General features: G+C 45.8%; 1 protein-coding gene across 1 annotated transcript in view; it reads right to left on the bottom strand.

The window, feature by feature from the left end:
* LOC134409358 (androgen receptor-like) overlaps positions 1–16,262 on the bottom strand; it is a 59,504-nt gene extending 43,242 nt beyond the window's left edge. Inside the window, exon 1 of the mRNA XM_063142070.1 lies at positions 15,088–16,262. Coding sequence (XP_062998140.1) covers positions 15,088–16,262 — 1,175 coding nt within the window. The remainder of the gene's footprint in view (positions 1–15,087) is intronic.
* Between the last annotated feature and the right edge of the window lie 236 nt (positions 16,263–16,498).

Here is a 16,498-nt window from a genome sequence, read left to right as displayed (position 1 = left end):
TGTCACATCCCAATCACCTGGCCGCTGCACCACCTTCAACACATGGAGAGACCTGCATGATTTAGAAACCTCATTTCAAAAGATTCCAGGTTCTGTGGGCAGCCTTCTGCATACAGCGGGTTACTTGTTTCAGACCTGCTGCATCCAACATGGGGAAGGTGGTGGGGCAGATGATGGGGCTGTGATGAAACGGGGCAGGGTGAGCAAGTAGAACCTGCTACCCCTCAATATGATTCTAACCACAGGAGAGAAAGAACAACTTAACGCAGCTGGGTTCTGATATAACAGCAAATGATGGTTTCTGCCACCTGATATTGGAAGGTTCTCTACTCCCTCTACTCTACTCTACTCTACTCTACTTGCAGATGGAAAAAACAGGAACATAGTACAAGAGTTTAAAGTTGCCTGTGTTCCTAACAGAAAACGAGGGTGTGACATTTGGTCTGAATGCAGCTGTAACCTGTTTGAGGCCATAGCTAGATGGGGTTTTATCACGGGGCGATCCCCAGGATCTTCCCTGTGCATCCACATGATGCACAGGGGATCCCGAGATCCCTCCTTTGCTCTGGGATCTCGCCCTCCCCTGTAGGCCGTTTTTCCACGGTCTCCGGCTGAGCCCAAGACTGCAAAACGTGTGGCTGCATGCTGCAGTTTGTTCTGGCTCCTCATCAGGAGCCGGGACCTGCACATGGGGTGCAGAGCTCCTCAGGGGCACTGCGCCCATGGGGGTGGGGTGGGGAGCGGGGAAAATATATATATTAAAAAAAAACCTACCTTTTGCGCATGAGCGCTCGTGCGCTGCTGCCACCTTAAGAAAACAAAAAAATGGCAGGCACAATAAGGTTGTCGCTCGCTGCATGTGAATTGAGGGGGAGATCTCGTGATGAAAAAATCACGAGATCTTCACCCCTCCATCCAGCTAGACCGCTAGGTCTAGCTAAGGCCTGCGAGAGAAGCTTTCAGAAGCAGAGATAACATGCTGCACTCCCTCCCAAATTTCTGTGCTCATTGTTAGAGTTATGTTTTGTTTGGTAAAGTTCAGGTGTGTAACTTCAGCGTGTAAAGAAACACACACACACTGCTACTTCTAATTAAATGAGAGCATTGTTAAGAGCTTATAGAGGAAGATAACTGTTCTAAATAAAGTCAGATATTTTGTTCTGACTTTATACTGTTAGTTTTACCCTACCCAGTGCCTGTTTACCCTACCCTGTGCCTGTTTGCATTCTCTTCCCCTCCTTGTTTTATTATGATTTTATTAGAATGTAAGCCTATGCGGCAGGGTCTTGCTATTTACTGTTTTACTCTGTACAGCACCATGTACATTGATGGTGCTATATAAATAAAATAATAATAATAATAATAATAATAATAATAATAATAATAATAATACAAAATATATAAATCTTAAGATGCACTTAAATGCATACTAAGCCGAGACTTCGGTTACAATTCCCATTTTTTTTAGGAGACAATGACAACTCGCGTTTAGCCCCTGAAGTATTTTCCATTCAAATTTGTTGGCACCAGATGAATACCACTTACAAATAGTTTAAGTATTGCAAATTGTGCCCTATTAGACAAATAGGGGCAGAAGGCCAAAGCATGGGCCACAAGGTAAGGGGGAGGCTGGCAAGACTTCCAACGTTCATCATAGCATTGCATTTAGCTGAAAGCCAGGAGAAAATGGCATACAGATCGAGCATTTGGATTGAGAACAGTCAAATATGAATCACACACACACACACAGGTGCACACTGTTTGTTAGTTCGTGCATCAGCTATACATTTGGCTGCTGAAACATTATGGAGCCTCCTGTCATCTTCAGGTGTAATATTCTCCCTGCTTCCCAACAAGGATTATAAAGATACAAAGAGGCAAAAAAGCAATGTCAGACTCAGCTGTAGGTGTCTGTACATCACTGGGATGACTACCACTTCTAGTTTGCATACGCTTGCCTGAGTTTGGTACACCATGTTATTATAAAAATGAAATATATCTGCACGTTTTTGCCAGGATTGATAAAGGTTCTACGTTTGAATGTTATCACTGCAACATATCTGTGCAATTTTATGTTTCGGGACATTCCCACTCTTCTTTTGGTATTGTCTTGGCTTTCCCCCCCTATAACCTTTGAATCAGGTGGGTTACCAATCTAACTGGTTAATTATCAAACCAACTAAATGGTAAACAAATGGGTTGAATACAGTAACCAGACTGAATTGGGTGCAGTTAATCAGTTTCTTCCAAGAATGCCGGAAGCTGCCCAGCCACCACATGCTCAGGCACCTTGCCCCAAAGGGGATATTAGCGATGGGGTGATAGGTCCAGGTAGGTCCTCTTCAGGAGAGGGAGCATTCAGAAGGCAGGCTGGCCTGATCAACACATGTGTGTATTTGTGATCTAAATCATGCTACGGTATGCAGGCTCAGAGGGAATACGACCTTCAGCCTGCTGTTTGGCATGGTGGCTGGTGCTTCCACAGTTGCTGCCAGGTTGGTCCAGGCAAGTCTGAAGATTTCTGCCCCTATCATTCAACTTCCTGTTGGATTTATACACCATGCAAGAAACAGACCATCCCCACCATAAGGAGCTAAGCATCACTTGTGTGGTTTGCAAGCATATTAGTCACACGCCTAGAAGCATTTGCTACATTACCAATCCAAGTATCTGAAAGGACCCCCACCCCACCCCCAGTCTGCCTTGGCTCTCTGACCCATTTACAGGTATAAGGCCAGGTATCTGTGTGACTTGTAAATACACCACAAAGCTGAAGTACACAGAAGGGAGACTGTATGGAGACCCAGATCAGCATGGGAGGAACGAATGGCAGAAGTTGTGGCGACCATAACAGAAAAGGTATGTTTAAAGACGGTCTTAGAATTTGCTCAGTCACATGTGACAATGAGCTCATATCGCTGAACTGTTTTGCTACACATTTCACCACACATCTGTGCCTGACATGTAGGGGGAAATCTGTCCTTGTTAGAAGGTTGGTACAGATGACCAAGATACTCCAGGGTAACTCACCCAGGACAAACTGGTCATGTTTACAGGTACTATGTTTGACATCCTCGGTAACATACACCTTTCCCCTCCTCTCCCTAAAGCAAGTTACATTGGAAGCTGCCTCAGACTGAGCAGGAGCCTTGGTCCATCTATCCGTGTACTGTCAACTCTGGCTGGCAGTAATGGTTCTCCAGAGTTTCAGGCAGGAGCTTGTTCCAGCCTACCATAGGAGATGATGGGGATTGAACCTGAGCCACTGGCCTTCTCTACCTAGATGTGCCACTAGACCCATGACTTCATCATGGTGGGACACAATACAAGCATGGGCAGTCATGGGAACACGTGCTCATCCATATGCCACCTCATCTTGTTCAGGTATGGAATGCTTGCAACTCTGAAATGTCAGATGGGTGTGAGGGTAACAATTGCCATTGTTTTAGGTAGGGAGAGGGCTGCTTTGATAATGCAGGAGCGGTCTGCTCTCTCCTCCACTACCACCACCTCCTCCTTATTCTTCTAAATAAATAAATGAATAAATTCTTTTTCTTCTTCTTTTGGCAAGGCTTCCTGTTCTTCCAATCACTCTGTGTAAAATCAGCAAACACACTGAATTTTGTTTCTCTTCTCTGAAACAGCCTTGAGTACATTTCCAAGCTGACCATACCTTGTTTGTGTCTATGGTTGTAGAAGAAGTAGAAGACAGTGTCTCTGGGAGAGAGAAACTTTGGTGGGATCAACAGGATCGTGGTAAACACATGGATAGAAATTGGGTCTCTCCATTTTGTCCCTGATAAATATTGGTAGGGCTGCTAGTGATGTTTTAGCTAGTACTAATAAGAAATGGGATCAAACAGATTAAGAATAACCTGTTACAAAAGGAGCATAGTGCCAGGGAATATCACTGTAATTGTCAACGTTTGTTTTTACCATCACTTATCCTGAAATTATTGCCCCTTTGCTTACTTAAGCCTTGCATTTGTTTACACCCGCAAGAGGATAATCTCAGACTTAAGTGACTTAAATGAAGGGAAAGACTTCCTGCTGAATTAGCTGCTCTTTCTTTGACTTTATGATTATACAAACAATATAAAGTTGAGCAGTATTCATATTCCACAGCAAAATATAGTTAATTGTGAATGATGCAGAATAGCAAACAAGGCGGTAATCAAGGTGTCATCAAACCCAAATTGCACTTATTAAAATGAGATAATAACTGTGCATTAATAATATTTAAACAACTTGACTGGGTAAGCAGGCTCATAAGAAATCCAAGATTCTTCTCTCTAACCAGGCAAAACCTTTGTAGAATGCAATGCATTCCTCACCAGCTGCATAGTTGAGAAATGCTGGCAGCTCACTGCCATAGGGCAGAATGAGTAGCCCTCAATTTATACCTTCTTGTTTAGTTCACACAAATTTATTTCTGGAAGTGTCTGAAAAGAAGCCTCAATTACATGAAACATTTTGGATAACTATTTTTAAATAATCATAATATGATTTAAATTGAATAACTTGTTTCTACAGAGCTAGTGAAAGATATCCCCTAATCAATTTTGTAGCTTTAAATACAAGCTTTAATTGACAGTGTCCTTGGTAGATTAGCATTACAAGTTTTTACATATCTACTGGTAAGTAAGCCCATTGAGATCAATGCCGAGAAGTCCCAGGAAAATGGGTATGGGATTGTACTGTAAAATGTTAATCATGTTTGCCTTGTCTACAATGCATACTGAGGACCTGTGGCCAAATTTGACTACCTGAAGCATTTTTTCCACAGTGTAGAGATAGAAAAAACAAAACAACCTCTACTACACCCAGACGACAAATACCCAGACAACAACTATGATCCTCAGAGGATCGTACTGAGGACGGACAGAATGCTGAGATGGACAGAATGCTGCCATGAAGAACCTATGTGACGGGCCTTCTCTGTGGTGGCATCCACCCTCTGGGAGACCCTCCCTCATGTGGTTCGGGAGGCAAAAAACATAATATCTTTTAAACATCTCCTGAAGACGTATCTTTTTACACAGGCTTTCCCTGGTCTTTAATGTAGCTGGTTTTAGGGTTACACTTGGAGTTGCACAAGAGGTTGTATAATCTTCCCAAGAAGGTGTTCCTCATATCATATCAAAACTCATTGGGGCAGGAAGACTCTTCTTAAGTTGTGTAAAGACTCCTCTATGGAATTTGGTCTCACCGTTATTTTGTTCTTCAAATTGTGTTTTATTTAAACTACTTTTTTTCTTTTTCAAAGTTCTTTTAATGATTTATTTGTTTTTCCTCATATGAAGCAATCTAAATAATTACCGGAAAGATCTACTCTATTTGTACAGGCAAGGTTCATTTCAAAATATTTTAGAAATATATTTTACACATTCTAAAAAAAATCATTTAAAGTCTTTTTTAACTTTTAATGGTTTTAATTGGATTTAAACTGTTTTTATCACTACAGACATTTTTATTGCTGATGGCAATAGCTGTTTGAATTAAGTTTAAATCGAGTAGTGTTCACGTGTCCACCGTGCATTGCAGAAAATCTGAGCACACATGCTCTATTTATGCAAGTTGTTGGCCAGGAGTACCCGTCGCCTTGCATAAACTGAGAGTGCACCCACCATTCACATTTTACTTCTGTATGTGATGTCCTTTTGCATTTACTTCCCTTTATTCATGCTTAAGTGTTAAAATATATTTTCAAACATATCAAACTTTTAGAGAGCCTTTTAGAGAGAAGGGATCTGTATTGGGACCAATGCTTTTCAACTTTTTCATAAAGACAGTGTGGTGTAGTGGTTAAAGTGTTGGACTGGGACCTGCATATACCTCTGATGTTAGTGCAATTCACAAGCCTACATGAACCAGAGATATCAGTCATGCATCAGATATAACTTGGGAGTCAAGGTAAGATTACTCAGTATTATATACTTTTTTCTAGAGTGAGAATGAAGGTGAAATAGGGCTAGATAGCCTGGAAATTTATAACATAAAGGCTGGAGCAAGACAAGCAATATGGCTCACTCCAAAAGTGAATGGCAAAGTAATATCAATGCAGCTGGACACTGGTTCTGCTGTATCAGTTATACCACAGCATGAATTTGAGCAGCATTTTAAACATGCTAAATTAAGACCTGCAAAAATACAATTGATAACTTATACTGGAAAAAAGATTATTCCCATTGGAATGGAACCTGTGCGATATAATAACCAGGAAGCGGTATTGGACTTATATGTCGTGAAAACAGGTGTACCAGCACTCTGGGGCTGTGATTGGCTGAGGAAGCTGCAGCTAGATTGGAGTGACATTAACAGGATGCATGCCACACTCCCCATATCGGAGTCAACTGAGGGTAGGCTGGAAAAGGTATTGGATGCTGCAGAGACTGTGTTCAAAGTTGACATTGGCACACTAAGACACATCAAAGGCAAAACGGTGTTACAGGAGAATGCCACACCCAAGTTTCACAGGGCCCACACAGTTCCATATGCCATACGCAAAAGGGTGGAATCTGAGCTGGATTGCATGGAAGCCGAACGAATTCTTTCAAAAGTGGATTGGAGCTCATGGGCTACACCTGTGGTTCCCATAGCTAAAAAGACTGGAACTGACCGAATCTGTGGTTACCATTAATCCAGTATTGCAGGCGGAACAATATCCATTGCCCAGGATTGAGGACATTTTTGCTAATCTAGCTAGGGGACAATGTTTCAGTAAAATAGACCTAGCAAAGGCTTATTTACAAATAGAAATGGAGGAAGATTCTATCTCACCATAAATAAACATAAAGGGCGATATCGTTATAACAGACTTGTTTTGGGAGTAGCTTCAGCACCAGTGCTTTAGCCGAAAGCCATGGCCAAGTGCTACAAGAATGATGAGACACATCTACAAAACCTCAAAACAGGAGCAACTGATAGTAGGCACAGCCAATCAATCAATCAATCAATCATCATAACAAATACATTACAAGGCCCAAGATAAAAAGAAAAAAGAAAGGATAGGATAGTCAATCACTTACAATGTACCTTAAACAACACTGGGTAGGCAATAGTTTGGTTCTTGACAATAGTTTATCAAATTTCTACGTATCTAGCTCTCAGCAATGTAGGACATTTTCTATAGGGATCGTGATATTGATATAATGCATGCAGGTGTGACACTCCACAGGCAACTTAGATACTTTAGGTATCTAGAAACCTACTTCATAAAAGCCCAATCTAAGTCAAACCGAGGCCATAGCTAGACCTAAGGTTTATCCCTGGATCGTCCAGGGGTCAAACTTGTTCATCTAGGTGACACACAGGGGATCCAGTGGTCAGGCAGGGGCGAACCCTGGATGATCCCAGGATAAGCCTTAGGTCTAGCTGTGGCCTGACTTTCTGGAAAGTGACTGAAAGACTTTAGTTCAAACATCATGCAGGTAATTCTCCTATCCTAATCTATGTTCACTTTGTATCTCATGTAGCACAGTATTGGTTCTTGCAATCAATATGTATATGAATTGGCTAACAAAATATATAAATCTTAAGATGCATTTAAATGCATACTAAGCCGAGACCTCGGTTACAATTCCCATTTTTTTAGGAGGCAACGACAACTCGCGTTTAGCCCTAAGGTATATTCCGTTCAAATTTGTTGGCACCAGATGAATACCACTTAGTTTAAGTATTGCAAATTGTGCCCTATTAGACAAATAGGGGCAGAAGGCCAAAGCATGGGCCAAAAGATAAGGGGGAGGCTGGCAAGACTTCCTACGTTCATCAAGGCATTGGATTTAGGTGAAAGCCAGGAGAAAACGGCACACAGCTCGAGCATTTGGATTGAGAACAGTCAAACATGAACTACACACACACATATAGGTGCACACTGTTTGTTAGTTTGTGCATCAGCTATACATTTGGCTGCTGAAATATTGTGGAGCCTCCTGTCATCTTCAGGTGTAATATTCTCCCTGCTTCCCAACAAGGATTATAAAGATACAAAGAGGCAAAAAAGCAAAGTCAGACTCAGCTGTAGGTGTCTGTACATCACTGGGATGTCTACCACTTCTAGTTTGCATACGCTTGCCTGAGTTTGGTACACGCAGAGTGTAACATGTTATTATAATAACGAAATATATTTGCAAGTTTTTGCAAGGATTGATAAAGGTTCTACATTTTAATGTTATCACTGCAACATATCTGTGCAATTTTATGTTTCTAGGGTTTGGGACATTCCCACTCTTCTTTTGGTATTGTCTTGGCTCAATTTGGCTGTTATTATTATTATTATTATTATTATTATTTCTACAGCCTTTGAATCAGGTGGATTACCAATCTAATTGGTTAATTATCAAACCAAATAAATGGTAAACAAATGTGTTGAATACAGTAACCCAAACCACAGCCTGGTTAAGCTTAAAAACTAGTCTTTTAAGTCGTTTTAGAATATGATCCTAAGCACATACATTCTTTAGAAATGTTCTGATGAAACTGGTGTGATTTCCTCCCATCTAATATATTTTAGAATCATAGAACCCAGTAACACTCCAATCCACGTGAATAAACTACTCCTAATACTTCACCTTTAGTGGCGTGCAAAAATCAAAATTTATAATTATATGTCTCAAAGACTGGACGCAATCCCAAACTCGCTTCATTATTTTTTTTAACAAGCCAGCTTAAATGAACAAATCCAAAATCGGGTAAGCCACCAATGATTTAGACATACCTTGCTTTTAACTGTTGCTCATCATACCTTGCAAACAAATAAATAAAATTAAAATGTTGATAAGAGAATTTACTGCTAGTATGGAAAGTTTATTGCCTGAATAAATGAAGCCAGCTTTACTTCAGCAGAACAGGCATGGGATACTCAGGAAGTGATAAACTCTTGCGTTCCTTACAAAGGGTTTCTTGGAAGGGATTTATCCACCTGACCCCGGTTTGGTTTTGGTTTTAATCTTTAGATGCGAAGGATCGCATCTCCCCTCCTTCCCAGTTAGCTATAAATGCAATCTTTTGCATTTACAGCTAAAAAAAACCCCAAAACACAAAGTGCTAATATTAACATTCAAAGCCCTAAACGGTTTGGGGCCAGGTTATTTGAAGGAACACCTCCTCCCATATGTACCTGCCTGGACCTTAAGGTCATCCACAGGGGCCCTTTTCCGTGAGCCCCTGCCAAAGGAAGTGAGGCAGGTGGCTACTAGGAGGAGGCTTTCTCTGCTGTGGCACCTCAGTTGTGGAAAGATCTCCCCAGAGAGGTTCGCTTGGCACCTACATTGTTTTCTTTCCGTTGCCAGCTGAAGACCTTTTCATTTTCTCAGTATTTTAACACCTAATTTAACTTAAATTTAAACATTGCTGTTTTAATCTCATATTTTAATTTATATTAATTTTTGCTGTGTGGTTTTATTCTGGTTGTGCTTTTTATATTGTATTTTGTATTTGTGTTTTAAATTTGTTGGTTCTTTTTATGCTCGTCATGGTTTTAATCTTTGTGAACCACCCAGAGAGCTTTCGCTATTGGGCGGTATAAAAATGTAATAAATAAATAAAATATTTTTTCCCATTTTTTTTTTAAAAAAACCACTTACTAGAGAGGAGGGGGCACAGATGCTCCGAGACATAGGCATGCGCAGCACATTTCATTAGGGGGTTATTATTATTATTATTATTATTTATTTATTTATTTATATAGCACCATCAGTGTACATGGTGCTGTACAGATAACACAGTAAATAGCCAGGGATTTTTTTTTAAGTAAAAATTGATTAAATGTTCAGTAATAAAGGACTTTTTTTTCATTCATCAAACAAACAAAATAAACAAAAACTGAAGTATGTATTTTTTTAATCAACAAGTAATCTGTACTTTAAAAATACACATTTTAAAATGGAGACTCTGAATACTATTTTTTTGCTGTAGTGATAACCAGGCATATATAAAAATACAGTCAGTTTTCACCATCTTTAAATTTAATCAGATAATGACCTAATCCAAACTTACTAAAACAGATTCACATTTAAAACAGATTCTATCACATTAACAACAATGAGTGTCATCTTAAGTTCCAGCACCATACAGAGAATACACCATACATCAAATGCCCTAATAATGATTTTAAAAGATTGCCCTGTGTGCTGCTGAGCAAAGAATTTGGAATGAGGTCCAGGAGAGCGACTTCTGGGGTGAATACAGTGAGGACGAGGGGTGGCTGCGAGCCTAGCGTAAGAGAGGGCTGGCTGGCAAGATTTGGAGAACTTGGGGGAGTGTAGGAGATCTGGAACTAGGGACATCTCTGGAAGGCCGCGAAAGGGCTATTGGCAGAAGACAGGAGATGAAGGAGAAAAGAAAGGATGGGAAACCGTCACAAGGGCACAGCAGTCTTCTTTACTGATCAATTGTAAGCCGCTCCGGGAGCCTTTTAGGCTGAGGTGCGGGATAAAAATACTCTAAATAAAAATACTCTAAATAAAATAAGGGCAGAAGAAGAGGATTGGTGTAGGGGGAGCCCTGGGGAAAGAAGAGAGAGAAATGCCCCTATGTGTGGGGTAGAAGAGGGAGAGAGGGTGCAGACAGGAGCGGTATGAGTGTCCCAGAGGGGAGAGGAAACAGAGGTAATGTTTAGCCTTGAGGAGAAGCCTGAGGGGAGACATGATAACACTCCTCAAATACTTGAAAGATTGACACACACAGGAGGGCCAGGATCTCTTCTCAATCCTCCCAGAGTGCAGGACACGGAATAATGGGCTCAAGTTACAGAAAGTCAGATTCCGGCTGGACATCAGGAAAAACCTCCTGACTGTTAGAGCAGTATGACAATAGAACCAGTTATCTAGGAAGGTTGTGGGCTCTCCCACACCAGAGGCATTCAAGAAGCAGCTGGACAACCACCTGTCAGAGATGCTTTAAGGTGGATTCCTGCATTGAGCAGGGGGTTGGACTTGATGGCCTTATAGACCTCTTCCAGCTCTATTATTCTATGATTCTATGAAAACAGTAGTGTAGATCCTGCCTGAGACACCTGGGTCCTGTACAACTAGGAAACCCAATGCATGTTATTCAGTATCTAAATTATAGCCAGCTCTTGCCAGGGCTGGCCCAAGACATTTTGCTGCCCAAAGCGGAATAGCAAATGACATGACCCCCCACCCCACCCCCAAACTCACAGTGCAAAGCCAGTAAAGTCATTTTGGCACTTGAGGCCAGTGGACAACAGCTTATTATGCCATAATAAAGTTGTGAGTCTTCCAGATCTCACAGGATACTTTACGGCTTTTGAACACAAAAGAAGAAGAGGACTATGCCACAACCTGGCCTTGTGGGTCATGTAACCAGCAAGTACAGTCCAGAAAGGAAATCCAGACACAAGCAATTCAAGCCAAACCACACCACATACCCACATACTGTATTATTTTGCCCCAGTCCAAACATTGGTGCTCATATCCCTTTTTGCTGCAGTGCCACTTCTGCCCCCTTGACCCAGATAAACGGCCTGGGCAGCTTGGAAGAAGCAACAAGTAAAGAAGGCCGATGGCACTCCATTGAACATGTCAACAGCCAGTCTACCCACTCCTCCCCTTGCCAGGAGCCACGCTGCCTATAATGGCAAAGTATAGTAATTGCCTGGGCATCTCTCTCTGCATAATCAGGTAGTAGCTTACAATGGTGTTAAGCAATTTTAGAAACCATATGTAATAGTCTTATAGACCCCTTTATGTCTTAAAATGCATTGCTTCAGTTCAAATGGCAGATATATCTTCCACACTGACAGCTGCTACATTCCTGATACTAGAGCAATAGTATATATATGATTCAACACATGTGAGGTGTTTCACATTTTAAACTCATTTAAGGTGCAAGCCTGTGCATATTTAGAAAGAAAAGAAGTCCTACAATTCTCAGCATACCCCAGCCAGCCATGCCGGCTAGGGGATTCTAGGAGTTGAAGGACTTTTTTCTGTCTAAACATGCATAAAATTGTGCCTTTAACTTATGTCACACTAACAGGAATACAGGACTCAAATAGGATTTCCTTCTTCAGTGGGACACACTTACTTGGGAGTAAGTACCATTTTGTTATAGGAAAGGATAATATATTTTTAATTAAAATTTAAAAATAACTATCACCTGGTACAGAGTTTTCCTATGGAAGACCTGGCTGGTTCACTGTTGTAATTATTTGATTGGGACTGAAGTAGAGGGGCACTAATTTTGCTGTACTAATTGTCTTTAAATATGATTAAATATCCCAGTGTGGGATGTACTTATTGTCTTTAAATATGGTTAAATATCCCACAGTTACCTTGCTATTCTATTTCTACAATTCTTTTTCTCCTGTCCTTTCTTCATCCTGTCTTCATTTTCAGGCTGCATCCGGTGCACATTTACCTCAGAGTAAGTTTGATTGATCTCAGTGGGGCTTACTTCTGAGTAGACATACATAGGATTGTGCTGCAGCTCTGTTTTAAAGTGACACAAGATACACACATACCATGTTTACCAAAAGAATGGCTTGAAAAATAAATATTGTAGAGCTAGGAACAGTGTAGAAAAAAGCAACTAAAATGTTCATTGGGCTTTAACAACTTTAGCGAAAACAGCTGAACCCAATGGAAATTTTTATGCATGTAAGTGATCACCCAGTCACTCCCTACATAGGTGGAAGGGGGTGGTGGGAGAAAGGGGATGCCTGGCAGGCTCTGAAAAAGCCCAGGGCAGCCAAATAAAGCCACGTGCACGCACGCACATTGCAACTGGAAAAAGGATTTGCGCTTGAGGCTAGGGCAGGAGGGCATTGCAGCAGCTGGAGAAAGATGGGGCGCGAGGTCTGGGCAGGTAACAACCCCATCAGGCCGCATGCTGGCAGCGCAGCTGGAGAGAGGAGGGGCACTTGAGCCCCCGCACGAAGCAATCCGGCAGGCGTGTAGCACACACCGTGGCTAGGAAAACATGAGGCGCTCCAGGCCAGGGCAGGGAGCAACCTCCCGGGAAGCCGTGTGCAGCATGCACTGAGGCTGGAGTTAGGCGAGGCGCCGAGGCCTGTACAGGGAGCAACCCCCAGGGAAGCCGTGTGCGGTGAGGCTGGAGATAGATGAGGCGCCCGGCACGAGGCCCAGGCAGGGAGCAATCCCCAGGGAAGCTGCATTCAGTACGCGCCCTGGCTGGAAAAGGAGTGTGTGTGCCTGGGCAGCCAAATTGCCTAGGACGTGCCAAGGCTGGAAAAAAGGGACTGGCCCAGGCAGGGACAAGCAAGGCCCCTGATTGTAAGCCCCACTGCTGGCCCGCCTTCTCCCCCTCACCAGCTCTCCTCCACTCTCCATTGCCGTCAATGGGTACTGGTGCTGCTGTTGCTTTTTTCTTCTCCTCCTCTCTCCCTCCCTCCTTCCCCCAAATCGGTGGAACTGGGTTTTTCTGGGTTTCGTTACCCTAGCAGCAGCAGGTGGCAGCTGACAATATATGGGGGGGACTCGGAGTGCGCAGGCCATAGAGGAGCTTGGGCTAGAGCGGCGGCTCCTTGCTTGTCCTCTCTCCCTGAAGTTGCTCAGCAGGGACGGGACAAACATGGCGGCGGCAGCGGATTAGAGGGTTCAGAATGAAAAAAAAGTCCTTTATTACTGTATATTTAATCAATGTTTACCTTAAAAAAAAATCCCTGGCTGAACCCCCTAATGAAATGTGCTGCGCACGCCTATGGTTGTCTGCACGCCAATGCTCCGAGATGCCCCGGGTGGGCAGGCGCAGCAGTGGCTGTAAACTTGCAACTGCGCTCCTGCCCATACAGACGCTGAGAAGAAGTGTCAATGCAGCTGCGCCCCGGCTTGCTCTGATAGCCGTGGTATAGAGGAGGGCTGGGGGAAGGAGGGGAGATGTGATCCTATGCATCTAAAAACAAAACAAAACCGGGGACAGGGGAAGAGGAACGGGGCAGCTAGAGCGAGCTCAGGTAGGAGAGCCGGCTGCCGTGTTCCTCCACCCTCTCTGGTGCTCCCAGCAGCGGCAGCTGGGGAAAGAGGAATGGGGCAGTGTGGGGGCAGCTCCCACTGCCGGGAGCACTGGGGAGTGGGGAGGAATAGGGCATCCTCTGAGCTCGCTCTGGCTGCCCCGTTCCTCTCCCCCGATCTGCCCCCTTCCCTTTTTAATTTTCCTTTCTTAAAAAGCCTCCACAGAGGCGCAGAGCCTGTCTCCGAGCTAAAAAAGTTGGGGTAAGTCCCCCAACTCTTAGCGTAGAGCTTTGGGGCTTTGCCCCTGGATCTTTTTGGAGTGGTGGCTGTGTCATGTAACTCACCTGCCACCACTCCGACGCTACCCTGGGGGTAAAGCGCCTGTATAGACGTTCCCCAGGACTGGCTTGCAGGTTGCAATGGGCTATGAATTCTCTCTATTCAGACTCCGTAAAAGATAAGTAACAACACCCAAGGGAGTTGGGGGAGGAAGGGATCTCAAGAGGTCATCCAATTCACCCTCCAACCGGTGACCCTAAGTAACGTCAGCCTGAAAAGGATTGATCCAGCTGCTTGTTACACCTCCCCAACACACACACCACCCGTGACATTAAGTGAGCTGTGAGTAAGAGCTTTACCACACCTGCGTTATACTGTGCAATCACTGTGAATTGCATGCAAAGGACTTGGAAGTTTTCCACCTTATAATCTGCTTTGATTGTGAAGTACTCCCATGCATCCTGCCTTAAGTGTGCAATAAAGCAAAATGATTCACTCTATTTAGCCCCTGCTTTCTGAGCGTATCTTCCCAGCCGCCGCTGGGGCGCAGGAGCAGGATTTAAAAAAATGCTTACCTCTGCATATGCTTTAAAGAGTAAGACACCAAAATTGGCACACTCATAGATATTAGGGAGAGCTTTAAGCATACCAAATTTGAATCGAATTGGGTCATCCGTTGATTTTCTACATTTCCTCCCTTAAACTCACTTCCTGGTATGCAAAGGATGGCTGTAGCCCAGTAGCAAAAACAACAACGGGGAAAGCTTAGCGCTGCGGGGATAATCCAGGGAAGCAGGTAGTGGGATGAAGCTCTAAGATAAGAGCGTGGCAGCACTGGGGTTAGGGGGTGCGGAAGGTCCTGGCCCCTTACCTCATGTTTCCGTAGGCCCCCGCGCAGCCCTCCATCCAAGGGCTGAGCTCCGCCCTGATGCAGCCGGGGCCAGGCGCGAAAGGTCTCTTGCCCACCACGCCTCCCGGGTACCGCGCCTCGGACGACAGGTCGCTTCCTTCCGGGCCGGCCGGCCCTTGGCTTCTGCCGTAGCGGAAAGAGGCGCTCTCGGCGCCCGGCCCGTCAATCTGCCGTTTCTCGGCCAAGGAGGGATGCCAGCCCGGGCCGGGGGAGCCGCGGTAGCGGGATGCCAAGGCGGGCATTTCTGCGGCGCGTCGGCGCGGCGCGCCCCAACCGCCAGCCGCCGCCTCCCACGCCGGCGTGCTCTCCAGCTTGATGCGGAGCGCCGGCTGGAAGTCGTAGCAGTCGCGGCTCCGGAAGGCGGCTGCCGACGGCTCGTCCGTCTCGGGCGAGTCCTTGTAGAGGCTCAGGTGGCCGGGCACGGTAATGGACAGCGCGCCCCCGCCGCTCTCCGGCTCGGCTTCGACAACCGTGCTGCCGCCCAGCGTAAGGGCCCGAGCGTGCGCGCCGGGCCGGGCGAACATGCAGTCGTCGCGGGTGGTGGCCCGCTCGCTGCGGCCAGGGGCGTCGAGCGCTTCCCACGCCAGGCCCAGGGAGGCAGACACGGCTCTGCACAGCTCCTGGCCGCTCTCGCCCAAGTTGCCCTCCCCGGCCGGCCGGGCTGCAGCAGGAGCCGCGCCGGCGCGCGCTCCGCTTGCCGGCGCCTGCCCAAGGCTGCTCTCGCCCAGGCTGTCTTTGAAGTCCCCGGGGCAGCTTTGGAAAGCGCGGTCCAGCAGCGGCAGGGAGGAGGACGCGGCCGCCGCGTGAGGCCCCCGCTCGTCGGGCTGCAGCCCTTTGCTGGCCTGGGACTGCTCGTCCAAGGACAGGTAGGAAGGCGGCCGCAAGCCGGACCCTCGCAGGCGGTCGCCGGGCTGGCCCGGGGCGAAGGACGAGAAGCCTGCTCCGGCTGCCTGGGGGCTAGCCCCAGCCTCCCCTCGCGATCCGCCGGCCGCGGGGCTCTGGCCCGCCTCCCGGATGCTGTGGAAGAGGCTTTGGAAAGCTCCTCGGAAAGGCTGGCCGGGCGGGCGGGCGGAGATCCGACCGAGCCCCACGCGCGCCTCCAGGTCCTCGCTGGAGAGGTCGCGGGATCGGGCCATCCTTTCCGAAGGCGCGTGCGGCGAAGGGCCGTCGGCGCGCCTGCAAGGCGCTGGCAAGCTGCAGCAGGTGGCTGGGGGGCGGGCGGGGGGTGTGCGTGGAGGGCGGGCTGATGGAAGCGTGTGATGCCGCGGAGATTCCCTGCATCCGGGGCGGAGAGGGGAGCAACCAGGGGTGCCACAGGAAGCAGCGCGGGGGAGCGAGGCGCGGCTGTTCCGCTCACTGGACACCCGGCGCG

This window comes from Elgaria multicarinata, chromosome 15, assembly GCF_023053635.1.
Source record: "Elgaria multicarinata webbii isolate HBS135686 ecotype San Diego chromosome 15, rElgMul1.1.pri, whole genome shotgun sequence".
NCBI lineage: Eukaryota > Metazoa > Chordata > Lepidosauria > Squamata > Anguidae > Elgaria > Elgaria multicarinata.
Note: the sequence above shows the minus strand (reverse complement) of the source record. Positions and strands in the feature narration are given on the sequence as shown.